Genomic DNA, 16,527 nt, shown 5'->3' with positions numbered 1-16,527 from the left:
AGTTAGTGAAATGTGGAAAATATTTCCTCTACAAAAAATGGCACTTGAGTTTTGTTTTTATAATTTGCTATATGCTAGACACTGAAGAGAATTCAGATGTAGCAAAACTGGTGAGCTGCTGATTCATTTAAATTATAGAATCAAAAGGTGATAAGTCAAGAGATATTTGGGACAAAATTACAATGGATATAGCACAATAACATGCAGATAAAGCAAATTGAATGTGTATCTTTTAAAGAGGTGTAATAGTGGATTTGTTTACTTGGAATCATTCTTTCTTGATTTGAGCTGTGAAAGTGATGTGTATCTATTTGCAGTGCATAAAAAGAAACTTTGAAAAAGAACAATTTATTTGCAAGGATGTGGTATGGCATTTGGTCTGGATGTTTGGCTTGTTGTAGCAGAGAACCTAAAGATAAACAAAGTAAGGGAGATTCAGGGATAGAATGAAGTTGGCTTCGTTGGCCTGGAGCATCATGCTGGCTCTGTATTTAATGGGAATGTAAATTGAGAGCACTCTGCATTCTTATGCATCTCAAATGCAGTTTAAGATTCTACAGCAGCTGTATGTGCAATGGATTTACTTCAGTGCCTGGAGACTGAGTGGATGTTATCCACTGATGTGACTCTCCCACTAATAAACATTGGAAACAAACCCATTACACTTGAGTTTATGAAAATTAAAGTTGCATATTTGCAAATGGTGTGTAGAAGAATTGTTTTGTGGAGTAAAATTAAAGCATGGTCATGTGAAGAGGCCCAGATTATATGAAGGATCAGAGTTAACTTCCCATGTGTGATTTGAAAGGAATAAGAAAATGGTTGATCCAAGGGGAAAATAATAATAGAAAAAGCTTACAAGGGAAGCAGAATTGGGAATAAGTATCCTGTTAAGTATCACGTGTTTTGAATGGACATGCTAGTACTCTACAGGTAAGATAATGTGTAAATAGCAGCCAGTTACTTTGAAAAATCCTCACCCCTGTTTTTAAGGAAAATATGAAAATATTGCTTTAAATTGATCACATTAATTTTGGTTAATCCTTAATATTTTATTTCTTCAAGATGAGTTTTGTTATTGCTACTGAACTTCGTTGACATAGAGTGACCATTAGAAAATGTTATGAAGCGAGTCCTCAAGAGATAAACCACCAGAGCCAATTTGATCAAGCATGCAAGAGTTTATTACAGATTCGAATCCGGGCTCAAACCTTGGCTGACACAGCAGCCGGCAAACACCCAGGCAAGAGCCCCGATGGAGGGGCAGTCCTTCCTCTTATACCTCTTTTTCCCATCCCCGCCCCCTGTTGGTCTGTCCCTCTCTGATTGGCCCCTCAGGCCGTCTTTAGCTGTTCCTTAGGTGATTTACACAACCTGGCCTGTTTTGCTTCAAACAGAATGTCTGTCCTGACTCCCAATGGGAGTGCAGGATGCTGCGGTGTTTTATGACCCAATTTCCCAGCCCGATCCGGAGGGAGGTCTGCATGTCCCACCCAAAGGAACTCCTGGCACTGAGTTATGACTGACTTTATTTTTTTAAACTTTTTCCCCCTGGCCTGGTCTATCTCCAGAGTCCTTATCTCTTGGGCAGACGGGGCCGACTGTCACAGAAAAGTTTATGCAAATTGAAAACTATGAAACTAATCGATCCGTAGGATGCAAATAATGAACCATATACCAATTCATTTTTATTTTAAAAATTAGGACCTATTTTAAAATACATTTACAAGCTTTCCTTAGAGCATTTGGTCTGCAAGATGTTCTGACTTAAAAAATGGCATAGAAAAATGCATTTAAGTAATGCATTATATCATGTATCTTGATTCATAATGAAACTAGTAAAAGCTTTGAAGAATCCAAAATTAAAAAAAAGAAAGATAAAAGAAGCTGTATAACTTTGTTTACCTCAATGCTTTTTAGTTGTCTTATCCTAGACCAAGGGTGAGAATCTCTTTCTATAAAAGGCCAGATAGTAAATATCTTTGGTTTTGTAGGACAGGAGGCCAAATCGAGTGTATTATATAGGCAATTAAATAATATAATAGTACACAAATTGCTACAAAATTGTATTGAGGTAATGAAAAACAAAGTAGTAATTAAGTACGTACAATGTTTTGTAATAAACGCCTACCGATGTGAAGAATGAAATTATTATGTAGGGAACTTTTTACTTAATTGAGGTTTCATAAGTGCTTTTCTTATCAAATGATTACAAATGTTGATGAGTAAAAAGCATTCTTTGCTTATGGGCCATACAAAAGACATGTGGGTATTACTCATGTGCCATAATTGGTTGATGCGGCCTTAGATGGTGGAATATTTTATATACCGTATTTTCCGGCGTATAAGACGACTTTGGAAACGAAAAAAAGCCTGCTCAGATTGGCCAGAGTCAGAGAGGCATTCTATTAAAAAAAGAACTGGTGTTGCCTCGGAAGTGGGGGTAGTCTTATACAGCGAATATAGGTCTAAACCTATGTTTTAACTGTAAAATTAGGGGGGTCATCTTATACGCCGGAAAATACGGTGTGTGTGTGTGTGTGTGTGTGTGTGTGTGTGTGTGTGTGTATGTGTGTGTATAATCACCTATAAGAACTAGTGCTGTATAATATCACTTTCCCACATTGAAGAGCAGATAATGATAAAGCTGATTGGCACGAACCTTGTATGGGAAGGAATTTTAACTATGAGGTGAAGAGATATGTCCTAAGGAACAATAGGGAGCAATGAACATCTTGGCATAGGAGTTATAAGCTGTGAAATGTGGGATTCGGGATGTAGACTTTCCTTCCTGTGGGTTCTTGTCCTCACCAAGTTTGAAAAGTAAACTTGCCGACAAAAAGGTTTCTTTAATAAAAAATGTAGAAGTTTATTGGAAACAGATACAAACTCCATCTGGACAAGGGTGTCCCCAAAAGGGAGCTCATGGGGAGGGCCCCAATAGGAAAAGCCTGCTCTCTCTCTCTCTCTCTCTCTCTCTCTCTCTCTCTCTCTCTCTCTCTCTCTCTAATGGGAAAAATAGAAAATCCTACCTCCTGTCCCTTTGTCTCCAGTTTGTATATGCTGCGGTTCCTTGTTTGAATCTGACTTTTTAAAATTGGTCTCTTTTCTTACTTCGGGGCCTCCTCCCCCTGCTTTCTTTGTTGGGCATTCTACTACATGGTGTTAGCTTCAACGCTCAAAGCTCACATGCTTTCCCCCATTTTCTCTCTGTCTTATCTGGCTGGTTGGGGTCACTTTTGATTTATCTTATAGTTTTCTCCCAGTTGTGCTGGCAGAGAAAGCCTTATCTTTTATCTCTCCCGGCTACTGGAGACAGGGCTACTTCTACTCTGACTTATGGTTGCTTTCATTGCTCAGGCCAGAGATACCCCTGTCTGTCCTTGGTTTATGGCTGTTTTAATTGCTCAGGCCAGAAATATTTCTATCTGCCTGTGGCATTTCTCTATCCTCTGTACAATGTTGGCGTCTTCAAGTGGCCATCTATGTATTCTCCTCCCATGGACCCTCCTCATCTCCAAGATTCCTTAAACCTGCCTATTTTGTCCCTAAAACTCCTTTCAGCTGATGTCACTAGAAACAGCCGCTGGGTAATGATGTGCTTAAGGAGAACAGGCTTCAGTTATGACAAAATGGGAGAAGGAACCTTCAGAGAAAATACAGAGTAGGGGGAATTTGGGTGGTTTGGAGTGCCAGTTTTCAACTGCAGTGAAAAAATATGGAAGGTTGAGTTAGTAAAGGGCAGGGGGTATAAGCATTTTCATAGGAGCAATAATTGTTAGTGGCAATAGTTACCATCTTGGGGTGACAGATACAAACAAATGACTGACAGGAGAGATTTAGTTGGTAAAATCTGTGTGAGGAAGGCAATCACTAAGCCTGTGGCAAGGAGACTTAATTGCAATGGTGATGGGACCCATGGGAAGCTGGATAGTCCTGAGTGGGAGGATAAATTCTATTAGAAGTCATCCTGTGGCACCCTGGCTGGGTAGCTCAGATGGTTAGAACGCTATCACCGTACATGATCCCCCATAGGGGCACATACAAGAACCAGTCAATGAATGCATAGTAAGTGGAACAACAAATAAAATCTTCTCTCTCTCTTAAATAAAAAAAAAGGCAAGGGTGGGGAGAAAGACATTCTATCGTTTGAACTGTGAGATGAAGGATTCTGGACAGCAGACCTGCAGTCTAAATAGCCTAAATGATTTTGAGAAAATAAATACTTGACGTATTACTTCAATTGTCATTCTCCTCCCCTTTGCATTTCTCCTCCTTTGTCCTCCTTCTCCTTCTAACTACTTTTAAATTCCCAGCAAATTATTTTCAAAGAGGCTGTTCTGAAAGTTAGTTCAAATCAGGCCATCATCCATTTTCATCTTTTATCCCATTCTCCAGTGATAAACCCAGAAATGGATATGCACTCTCAGAATCCCACTGCTCTTTTGCTTCTTAATCATATTACATCTCTTCAAGGGTTATGATACCAAGTCATCTGTGGAAACTAAACTTGGACTTTCCCCAAAAGCATCCTATCTGTCACATCTGTTTTTCTATTGCCTTTAGTTTGTATTGTCTGTTTTAACATCAAAGTATTATAAGTATCAAACTTGGAAACACACCACCAGCTACAAAAGGCTAATGTGAAAAGCAGTCGGTCGTAACAGAGGGTATTATATATGTTTGCTGTATTAATACCTGTAGAATCAGAAAATCCACATAGGAAAGGTGTTTGGTGATTCAGTTTGAGATATCATTTGCCTTAGCTGTTAATATTACAGTATCATTGAAATAACTGAGATCCCATTTCACTTTTTGCTTCTCAACTAGAGCATAGTGTCTGAAAAATAATTGTTCCGATTAATTCAAATGAAATGAAACATTCTAGGTTCGTGATTAATTTTTAAGACACTTTATTCATCTTTGTGTCTTTACAAATGGATTAATATTATTCCAGTCAGTTTTTAGATGGAGCTACATTTCAGAATCATCATTCAAGCCAGTGAAAAACATTATTCAGAAAGTATATCCTTATCTCCATATGTTTCCTTCACATTTCTTCGATTCTCCAATAATTCTTTGATATCTTTAGCCTGGCCCCTTTTACTTTCTTACATACATCTCTTTACCTTGTCATTTTTCTTCCATTTTTTAAATACATGTGTTTTCATCATCTAATCTTCTAAATATGCCTTTTCTCACTTATCTTACTCTGGTTGAAATATTGTTTTAGCATTCTGTGCTTAGCAACATCTCTTAGAACTCAGAGGCTCAGCTAGCATGTCATGTCTCATCTGAAGCCTTTTCTGACCCTTTTACTCCTTAATCAGATTCAGACTATTTCATGTCTTTCATTCACATTCTAATAATTTTGTGCACCCCTATACTGTAGGAATACCATATTTAATAAATCAATGAGCCTTTTCTTTTATCTTTCTTATTTTAAAATGTGAATACATCAACAAGGGCTAAGACTTAGAGAATGTTGTCTCATAGACATGGTGCATATTAGGAATGTAGTAGAATTGTAAAGGAATGAGTTATCTTATAACTATCATGTGCCGTGTCTATCTCCATAACTTGTTATATTGTTTTCATTTTTAAACTTTCTTCATTAAGAAACTTAAAAATACTCTCCACAGTAGTAAATATATATTTACACATTTTGCTTGTTTGTTTATTTTTAATGGTCAACCACACTTTACAGTTGACATTAGCGCTCATTCTTGGTATACGTTCTATGGGTTTTAATACATATATAATGACATGTTCCCACCTTTATAGGACCATACAGGATTATTTCATTGCTAAAATTGTTTTAACACCAGAGACTAAAATCCATGCTTATTCTCTATGGAATGATGGATAATAGAATGATTCTTTAATTGGGCAATATTAGAGTCAAAGCACTGACAGAAAGATTTAAATTTGCCATTTTATTAGACATAATACAAGTGAGGAGAATGAAGGGGGCAGGAGGTATGGGGGGCAGTGAATAATCTATGGATAACAACAAACATAAAATTGAAAGAATCAGAAATTACTCTTTTGTTGTTGTTGGTAATGCTCAACAGAGGATAAAGGTTATTAAAGCAGGTTGTGTTACAGCTACCCATACTCATAAATAGGATTTAATTATACCCTATTGTAGCAGACAAATTACTGAAACACAAGGGATAGCCACTTCTAGAAGTGGCTATCCCTTGTGTTTCAGTAATCGGGGTAGGAGTGGGAGGAAATAGGGGTAGGAGTGGGAGAAAAACAGGGATATATTTCAAGTATTTTTTATTCTAGATTCCATGCTTGTATTTAAATGATTATTATTCTCAGTTTATCATTGCTTCAATTAAATGTAGTTCAGAAGAACATTAATTAGAATAAATTAATTCTTGACATAAACATTTCATTTCTAAGTCCACATTTCTATGGTTATTTTAATGCTATCCAGTATTTTGGGACGATGTAGTAAAATGTGTTTGGATGTTTCTGCATTACAAACAAAAACCAACCAAACAAAAAAATACCTATATTTCTTCATTTGTGGCCAAGGATGCCTTGAAATTGCATGAAGTGGAATTGAGAGTTTGAGCTGTGGGGGAAATGTGTATGGAAGACTGCCAAGGCTGGCTTCATCTCCTGCATTTTTCAATTTGTTTTCTTATCAGCATGCCTATAAACTAGAAAGCATTAGGCATAGACTCTTTGATAAGCATATGGTAATTTCTTCCAGTCCCCCCTCAACCCTCTTTTATGAAATCTCTTCAAAAGTTTTCCCCATTTAAAATAAAAGGAGTTACAATACAAATATAAGAACAAATTGTTTTAACAGTGGAGACTAAAGTGCATATGCACCATGCTTTATGCTAATCCTTGGATGGATGAGAGGGAGGAGAGCTGGCTGGATAAAAGAGGGATTAACGAGTTTGCTCCCAACATAAATAATAGTGAGAGACTTTCTTACCTATGAGGGTTTGAAGGTTACACTCTTGCATGCTACCTAGCCAGTAAGATTCCTGAAACTAAGGCAGATAATTAGCTTAGGTTTATTTCAGGAGGAAATGAATTTATTAAAAAGATTTCTGAAAGTTTTCAGAATGAATGAGAAGGTTGAAGCTCCAGAACCGGAAAACCAGCAGGCATTGGTGGACATAGGAATGTTTGAGTATAATTTGATGAAGATGCTGTATCTGGCAACTACTTCAGTAGGCATTTCCCCTTCACTCTTGGCGGACCCTTGAGGTTTTGCTGTTGTTATTGTGAATAATTTCTCAACTGCAAATTTATTCTTTCAAGAATCAGCAGTCATAGGTATGGTCATAACGTAATGATGTTTAATCTGTCTTTTTGTCTTTATAAATGGAGATTAGGCTCTACCTTCCCCCAATGCTCTCATAATAGAAGAATCCTCCACAATAAGAAGGGAAATCAGAAATGAATGGTCAATAAGGGAAAATATGCGCACTATGTTGTTGATTGGAGAAACTGGGCATAAAGTTATTAACCTACCATCTTCAGATGCTTCAACTTTTTTAGGGTAACTTGATAAGAAGTTTTGATTCTCCTCAGATTATGATAATACCTTTAAGGGCCATTACTAGCTTCAATTATTATCACTTAAATACTGAGCATATATGTTCAGGTACATAGATAATATCCATAACCCAGATTTTGGTTTCTTTAATTCTATAGACCACCATGAGAGTATTAATACCACCAATTTATAAGTATCAGAGGACAATAAGTATCAGAGAGGTTAAGGAAGTTCATTGCCTCATTGTAAAAAGAGCACTGACAGGATTAGGTTCCATGTCTTTCTGATGAAAATGCTGTTTTTGTACATTTTTGCTTTTATTTTTATTTTTCATCTCAAGTTCTACTGCCATGACACATATTATGTGGTAAAATATTACCCTAAATTAATGTTCTCATATATTGGTTTTATTGTTCTTCACCTGCACATTGTCAGTGATATGTATGTGCCTGCATTAGAAATCTCATTCGATTGTAAGGCTTTGTCTTTATATACTGCAGGCTTAGCACAGTGCCTAGCATATAAAGGATGACACTAACATATTCACTTTATGATGGAGGACTATAAGAAAAGAAAGAAGGCAAGAAAATGGGGTGATAAAGGAAAAATGAAAGAAAAGAAAGTAGAGTGGAAGAGGAAAGAGATTCATTTTCAAATATATACATATGTCATACAGATATTTTGATGATATAAAAATGTGATGACTCTATGAACCTGGGATTAATAATAGAGGCCCATAAATATTTGTATTATTATTTTTAATTATCAAGATGATCTACTTATCATAAGATCTTCTAGCATTCTAAAGGAGATTTATGGACTGATGTAGCCAAGAGAGTCTGCTGTTACACTTCATTGATTAGAGTTGGTTCTTCAGTTATCTCTTTGCTAACTTTTAACTGGTACCAATTTTTCTTCAAAAATTAAAATATGGATAAAAGGGCTTTGGAACTGGAAAGTGACTTACATAATTATGAATTTAAGACGAAGGGTTATATTTCACTTCTTTGAAATTCATTATGTTCTATAAAGGTATTAAGAACTCTTTAAAAGGGCTTCCTGATATGAATAATTGCAAATGTCAAAGGATGGGAGTTCTCTGATAGTGATTTCGTCTCCAGAATGTCAGGTGCTGGTGCAAAGGTGACATGAATGATTTGAATGAGTTGTTCTATGTCTCAGTAATGACCCTGCAGGTAAATGAAAGCAGTGCTCAATAACCCACAGAAATTTTTTCAAAGTAAAAATGTCAGAGGTAATCAAACTATTTAGCATATGTTCATAGCTTTACTTTGCATTATATAAATGGACACTCAGAATTTATTGCATACTGGTAAATTAAGGAAATAGAATTTTTGTGCAGTTGAATGATACACTGTGGCTTTTACTAATATACTGATAGTCATTAGGGTAATTTTTTAAGTTAATTGTGATTACTAATTAAAAATTCTGCCTAATATTTTTTCTTTAAGTTTAACAAATATGTCCCAAATATACAGAGCTAATCCTGTAAACATTACCATCCACATAATGCCCATAGTAGACACATAACATTAGTCATACCCAGAGCTCTATCTCTGCCCTTTACCAGTCACTACTCCCTTCCAAGGATAATCATTGTCCTACTTGTAACATCCTAACTTGCTATTATAAATAGCACTGCTATGAGCATTCTTATATGTCTCTTGAAGTATATACACACACATACACAGGATGTCCTAAAAATGTATACACACTTTGAATAATTATAAAGGCATGAGAAGATTCATTTGCAAGATATTCTTGGAAATGTAAATTTCTGGCTTCTAAAATCCCACAGTAATAAAAAACTAGATAGGGCAGGCCAAGTCCCAATAGACTATATCCACTGTATATCTGTCAGTGAAACTCTTGCCAGTCTAAGTTTTTATTAGTGTTGTCATTGTTTAGTGCACAAAATGGGTTCATGTTGTAATCATTTTTTTCATTTTGTGTCTTTTGTCGCTTGGCAATATCTCAATGAAACTTCTCCAAGTCAGCTTATGTGGTATTAATTTATTTTCCTCAAAGCCTGAATGTTATCACAAAATGTGAATACTGGCATTCATTCCTGGGTTTTAACTTTGACATTTTTTTTTAACCATCATAAACATTGCTGTGATAAATATCACAAGCTTCATTATTGTCTACAGATCGGTACTTTTTTTTCTCTACAAGACAAGGACCCAAGATATGGATTGCTTATAAGATAGAATAGATTTTGTTTTCAACTGCTGTATTGCTTTCCCATATGGCCATAATACTTTATATCTTCACTGTTAAAACGTGGGGTTTGGGGTAGAGATTTTCTCATGGATCCTTGTCCGATGAAGTTGAAGAATAGCAGATTTCTTTAATAAAAAAGTAGGTGTTTATTGGGAGCATATACAAACTCCATCTGGGAAGGGGTGTCCCCAAAGAGAACCCCTTGGGAGGAGCCCCCAAAGGGGAGAGGCCTGTTCGCTCTCTCTTGCTCCCTCTCTGTAATGGGGGGGAAAATCTATAAAATCCAAGTCTCCTGAGTCTCTCTGTCTCCGGGTTTATAAAGGCTGTAGCCCTTTGTCTGAACCTGACCCTTTCTCATTAGACCCTTCATTAATTTAGGACCCGTGCTTTTCTCATTGGTTCCTCTGCCACATAGTATTCGTTTCAAAGCTCAAAGCTCACGTGATGTCCCTCATTCCCTCCCCTTATCTTGCAACATTCCTCAATTCTCTGTAAAAATATGTATGTTTCCTTCTTCCGATATCCTGTGACTTTTCTTTATCCCCTGAGAGTGTATGTATTCCTCCCCACCATTCCCCTCCTGTGGCATTTCTCTATCCTCAGTACAAGTGAGATAAGCGTTTTGGCATCTCCAAGCCCCCATCTATGCAGTCCTCTCCCATGGACCCAACCTCAATTGTCCTGGCTCTCCCAGCTGCTCAGGTCAGGGCTATTTTATTTTTTAAAAATCTTTTATTTTCTTTATCAGTTAAGGTATTACATATGTGTCCTTATCCCCCCATGGCTCCCAATCACCTCACTCATACCTTTACCTGCCTGGTGTCTGTGTCCATTGGTTAGGCTTATATGCATGCATACAAGTCCTTTGGTTCCTCTCTCCCACTTACCCCCACCCTTTCCTACTTTCCCTCTGAGGTTTGAGAGTCTGATCAACACTTCTCTGTCTCTGGATCTGTTTTTGTTTATCAGTATATGTTGTTCATTATATTCCACAAATGAGTGAGATAATGTGATATTTACCTTTTTCTGACTGGCTTAATTTGTTTAGCATAATGCTCTCCAGTTCCATCCATGCTGTTGCAAATGGTACAAATTCTTTCTTTTTATAGCAATAGCAGCGTAGTATTCCATTGTGTAGATGTACCACAGATTTCTAATCCACTCATATGCTGATGGGCACTTAGGCTGTTTCCAAATCTTAGCTATGGTGAATTATGCTGCTATGATCATAGGGGTGCATATATCCTTTCTGATAGGTGTTTCTGATTTCTTGGGATATATTCCTAGAAGTGGGATCACTGGGTCAAATGGGAGTTCCATTTTTAGTTTTTTGAGGAAACACCATACTGTTCACAGTGGCTGCTATTTTAATTGCTCAGGCCAGAAATGCCTTCATTCTCCTGGACACCCCTGCCCTGCCTCCCCCAGTTTCCTGTCTGCCTAATTAAGCTAGCAAGCTAGCCCTTATCACTGTCAACGTAGGAAAGCACCCCTTTACCTTATCCCTGCCAGAATGTGTTATCTGGCAAAGTCATTATAATTTTTTCTCCAGTAGAAGTCACAGTAGAAGGCAACACAAAGACAATCCGAACTCCACTGTAACTTTACAGATTCTCTTACATCATTACAATGCTTGGGGATTTTTTAAAAATAATTCAGCTTTCTAAAGTAAAATTATCCTTAAATCAGTAAGGATAGATTAGCTTTTCAGTAATATTTCAGTTAAAATAGATCCAATATTCAGTTATATTTTTGTTTTATTTTTCTGTTTTTTGTGTTCTTTTAAGCTAGCTAAAAGTTTGAAGAGTTTGTATCAGGTATTATCTCCTGTTGAATCGGTCATAGTAGGCTAGTGTTCATTGTGGTCACTCAATCTCAAAATCTTAATGACCTTTAACACCAGGGTTCATTTCTTGCTATATGCTCATTACCAATTGGCTAGGGGTGGGGAAAGAATTGGCTTCATGCCTATTTTCCACAATTGAAGCATTGTTGGTGGTTGGGGCAGGGGGCAGAAAATTGAAAATTCGCTCTGAAAAGAATTCTACCTAGCAATAACTATATATTTGCCTGATCATTGATAATTAGCAATATTGACTAACATTTATTAAAATGATTTTTTGAAACACTTATTACCTATTTCTCAACTTGTCATGCTTCAACACATAGTATTTCTTCTGTCTTCCTGTTTCCCTAGTGGTAACTTCACTACTTGTAATTATTTTGTAAGTGTATTAAAATAATTAATGTTGAAAAACTGGGCAGTTGGGTTGCTCTATAGATTGAAGGGTTACATGGTCACACAACTACCCACTTCATTTGTTATACTGTTCAGGTGGCTCACTGAAAGAATTGATTAATGACATCAAAATATTATGACAGTTTAATCAGCAGCATTAGGATAAATGACATTAGTGTTTGTCATATTTTCAATGTGATTGAACATTAGCTACAGCCCCTGATGATTGCCATTTGGTACCAGTTTAATTCATCAGCCTGTTCACCTTGGACTTGAAAATAGCTGCAGCTCTCATATTGCTAAGGTAGTACTTAGAGTTTGTGATTGTTATTTGAAACTGTGCAATTCTTGGAAACACCTTGATAATTGAAAGGGGTTGAGAAATTATAAATGTACATTTTCATGAAGGTATTGAGTAATTTTGTCCACAGAAAAAATATGATTTTTTGGACAATATCTGGTATTGCAGGTTTGAGTGAGTGACATTAAAATTCTGATTCCATATTGCTTGTTCCTTCACATTGAAGCAGATGTCAGTTTTTTTATGGATTCTGAATATCATCCAATCTGTTCTTCAACTGTAAATGTAATTCCTGGTCATTAGTTTTGAATAATTTATACATCTGATGAAATAATGGAGGTTTTATTAATTATTTGACTTAGAATAGTTGTTTTTACCTTCAGAAAGCAGAGAATTTAGAAAAAATTTACTTTGAGTTAAGTCACACCTACTTTTAATAATAATAGCCACTTTGGCCGAAGTCGGTTTGGCTCAGTGGTAGAGCGTCGGTCTGTGGACTGAAAGGTCCTGGGTTCGATTCCGGTCAAGGGCATGTACATTGGTTGCGGGCACATCCCCGGTAGGGGGTGTGCAAAAGGCAGCTGGTCGATGTTTCTCTCTCATCGACGTTTCTAGCTCTCTATCTCTCTCCCTTCCTCTCTGTAAAAAATCAATAAAATATATTTAAAAAAAAATAATAATAGCCACTTTGCTTAAATAGCCTGGGTGTGGATGATCTGAATTATCATTACTCAAAAGCCCTAATTAGAAGTTCAGATCCAAAGAGGAGATTCCCTCTAAGTCAGGATGATTTTGTGTGACTATTTCATATACTCTTTGTAAGTTTTACAAAAGATGTAAAACTTAAGTTTTAGATGGCTGGAATAAAGTTAACAATTTTTTTCTGTCAAGAGGGACTGTGAATGTCATTAAAATTATCTTCCATTCAGTTTTACAACACCTGAGATATATTATAGGTCTTAAATTTTTGCCAAAGTGTACACATATGCTTTCAATAATAAATTAATTTCTATGTTCTATTATCACTTGAAAACTTCCTAAATGAAGCAAAACAGTAAATATTATTTGTTAATACCTCTCCTCTTCCTTCTTTGCCTGCTAGTACTGTTCAACTACTACTCCTAATAAATTTTCACATCAGCATCACATGTAGGACTGTCAATAGTTTGGGATAATTTATACCTTCGCTGAAACTGTAGAGATTTTGTTTTGATTTAGAGTTTGTAACCTTCAAAGGGCTCAGGATTTTAAACCAAGTTATTCTGATTGTGGTCAGCCTTGCTTCCAGTAATAGCCACATGTGCATTATGTTCTATATGCATCATCTCATTTATTCTTACAGCAGATATCTAAAATGAGGCATAAGCATTTATTAAAGGAGGAGATCAAGATTTAGAAAGCTACAGAAAAGTATCCATGTCACTGGGATTCTAAATTTAGGCTACCCTATTATAAAGCCCATACTTTTCAATACCCTGTTGTATATTTCTTTCTTCTCTCTTGCCAAATTCTTTTTATTCTATTAACATTCTCATCTATAAGTGTCAGGTAGTGGTGGAATGGTTAATTAGATACTCTAACTGTTGAATGCTTGCCTAATAATCAAAATCAAAATAGAATATGAACAAAATATTCTGGATATTAACATTGCTCTCATCACTGTGCACACCAAGATTATAAATCTAGGGCCTCATCATTAATCAGATAATTATTTCAGAAGCTATTATGTTTGCTGTATTTGCTCTTGTGTGATGATCCTACAGCCTGCTGGAACATGTGTGCACTAGGCCAGTTTTCACATTCTTAGTAGAATGTTCAATCAAAACAGCAATTTGGCTCACGGTGGACAGTATTCTATTCCCTTCAATATGTGGATGAAACATGGTTCTATGAAGGTTATATTATCACATCGGCCAGCAGTTTGAAATGCTTATCACTGAAGATATTTTAAAGAGGTTATAAATAATTTTACCCTGATGTTGCTATTATTTTGTTGATATTATTTGTAGCTGGTATTATTGGGGCTGTTGCTGTTGTTATTATTTTAGAAGACTCTCTGATGTGTTTAAATAAAAATTCTTTTGTAAACTCTCAGGCACAAGGTTATTATTACTGATATGCTATTTGGGAAAGAGTTGCCAGAAGAGAGTGGGATATAGTGAAGTGTGTTGACTTAACAATTATAAGGAATTGTATCATCCTTTCGTTTGATCAGCAGATCTGTATATGGAGCTAGATAGAATCAGACAGAATCTGTAAATATTATTTCACTGACCACAAAAAGTAAAAATAAAGACACAAACTGGAAGCCTTTCAAACAGTCAGTTGGCTGTTTACTAAAATGGCATCTGGTATAGTTTAGAGTCTCTTGAGGATGCAAAATATTATCTCAAATCCAGATCAACTTTAAAGTAATAGGAAGAGATTATTAAGTAGATGAAAAGTTGTGGTTGAAAATAAGGGTTTAAAACTTTAAATAGTGAGGATCATGTTATTTCTAGATGAGAGTTTGATATTGATAATGATAAAGAAAGAAATAACTATTAATAATTATTATAAAAGCAATACAAAAATATGCATTAAATAAAGGCAAATGGAAAACTGACAGACAAAACACTTAGCTCTTCAGCTATTGTTGATTAATAAGAAAGCTTTAAAAAAAAGGTTTCCTAATATGTTGGGTTTGTTTGTTTTGCATGTTTCCTCATCCAGATTTATATCTTTGAAAATAATATCTACTATCAACCTGATATAAAGAGCAGTTCATTGCGACTGACATCTTCTGGAAAAGAAGGGATTATTTTTAATGGAATTGCTGACTGGTTATATGAAGGTGAGTTGAATAGATATAGTTTCACAGGAACGCAAATGATATATTTGAATACAATATTTCTAAGAAAAATCTGTTCAATTCCAGAACAATACTTATAGCACTCTTTCTTCTTATTTCCTCTCAAAATTGCCTTCATGCCTTCATTTCTTTTTATGTGCTCATATTGTGACTTACATCTACTTATATGACTCCACATTTGGTATATATATATACCAAATAGATACATATATTTTATGTATGTATATATATATATTGTTCAAGCCAAATAGATACATATATTTTATTTTTTATAATGCTTAACTAATGGAAGCGAATCTGATCACCTTTATAGCACTCAGGGATTAGATGATGAATTTTTTTGATTCTCTCAAAAAAGCCACTTTTAAAATTCTGTCATGTTTTAAAGGCCATTGTAAAATGAGGAAAATAGAACTTACCTAAAGAGTTATTTGCAATAACTATTGAATTGTTTAATAATAATTGAGAATATAAAAAAGAATCATATACAAAAACCTCTATCTATTTTGTTTATTTACCAATTATCAGTTTAATTATAAGTAGTGATTTCCTGGGGAATCAAAGCTTGAGTTGAATACCTGGATTTCAGTCTTTGCAACTGATTTGGCAAAATATGCCAAGATTTAAACTAAGTTAGCCCATTTTTAAAGAAATTATAAAGCTACTAGAGGCCCAGTGCATGAAAATTCATGCACTGGAGGGGTGGTCCCTCAGCTAAGACTGCCCCCTCTCACAGTCTGTGAGCCCTCGGGGCAGGAGGTGACCCTTCAATCAGGGGAAGACAATGTCCTCATCACACCTCTGCTGCTGCCACTGCTGGCAGCCCATGTCTCGGCCATTCCTGGTTACCTGAGCCTTGGGGGGCCCTGGGCAGCCCTGGAAGGCTGGGCAACCACAATACAAGTTTTGCCTGTGCCTCAGGCTGGCCTTGGGTGACAGGGGGACTGAGAGGACTGGGGGGCTCTGGAGGCAGGTGAGCGGAGTTGCTCTGGTGGGTTGAGGGGACTGAGTGCCACCATCTTGTGGCTGTCGGCGCAGCCATCTTTGAGGGTGGGGCAGTCAATTCACATATTTCCTCCTTATTGGCTATGGGCATCGTCATCTTTGCAATGGTGTGAGGGTCAATTAGCATATCCCCTCTTTATTATATAGGATGTATTACCCAGAAAATACATTTTCTGGAGCAACATTGTCAAATTCAATTTCTCTACCCAGAGTCAATATTTTTAATTCTGTTTTTAAAAAAGTAATTTTCTTAATTCACTCATTTCTTCATCCATTCTCTCCTCCAACCCACATTTTTAAAGAACTATTATGTTCCAAGTATTTGTCTGGGTCTGAGATACATCAGGGAACAAAAC

The 16,527-nt window shown here is 36.2% G+C and overlaps 1 protein-coding gene across 5 annotated transcripts in view; it reads left to right on the top strand.

The window, feature by feature from the left end:
• DPP10 (dipeptidyl peptidase like 10) overlaps positions 1 to 16,527 on the top strand; it is a 613,760-nt gene that overhangs the window by 497,645 nt on the left and 99,588 nt on the right. For all 5 annotated transcript variants that reach the window (XM_084892516.1, XM_084892515.1, XM_084892519.1 and 2 more), the window contains one exon: positions 15,028 to 15,148. In XM_084892516.1, the coding sequence (XP_084748642.1) occupies positions 15,028 to 15,148 (121 nt within the window). The remainder of the gene's footprint in view (positions 1 to 15,027; positions 15,149 to 16,527) is intronic.

The sequence above is a fragment of the Pipistrellus hanaki genome, assembly GCF_964339955.1.
Source record: "Pipistrellus hanaki genome assembly, chromosome: 8".
Taxonomy (NCBI): Eukaryota; Metazoa; Chordata; class Mammalia; order Chiroptera; family Vespertilionidae; genus Pipistrellus; species Pipistrellus hanaki.
This window is presented reverse-complemented; position numbering and strand designations above follow the sequence as displayed.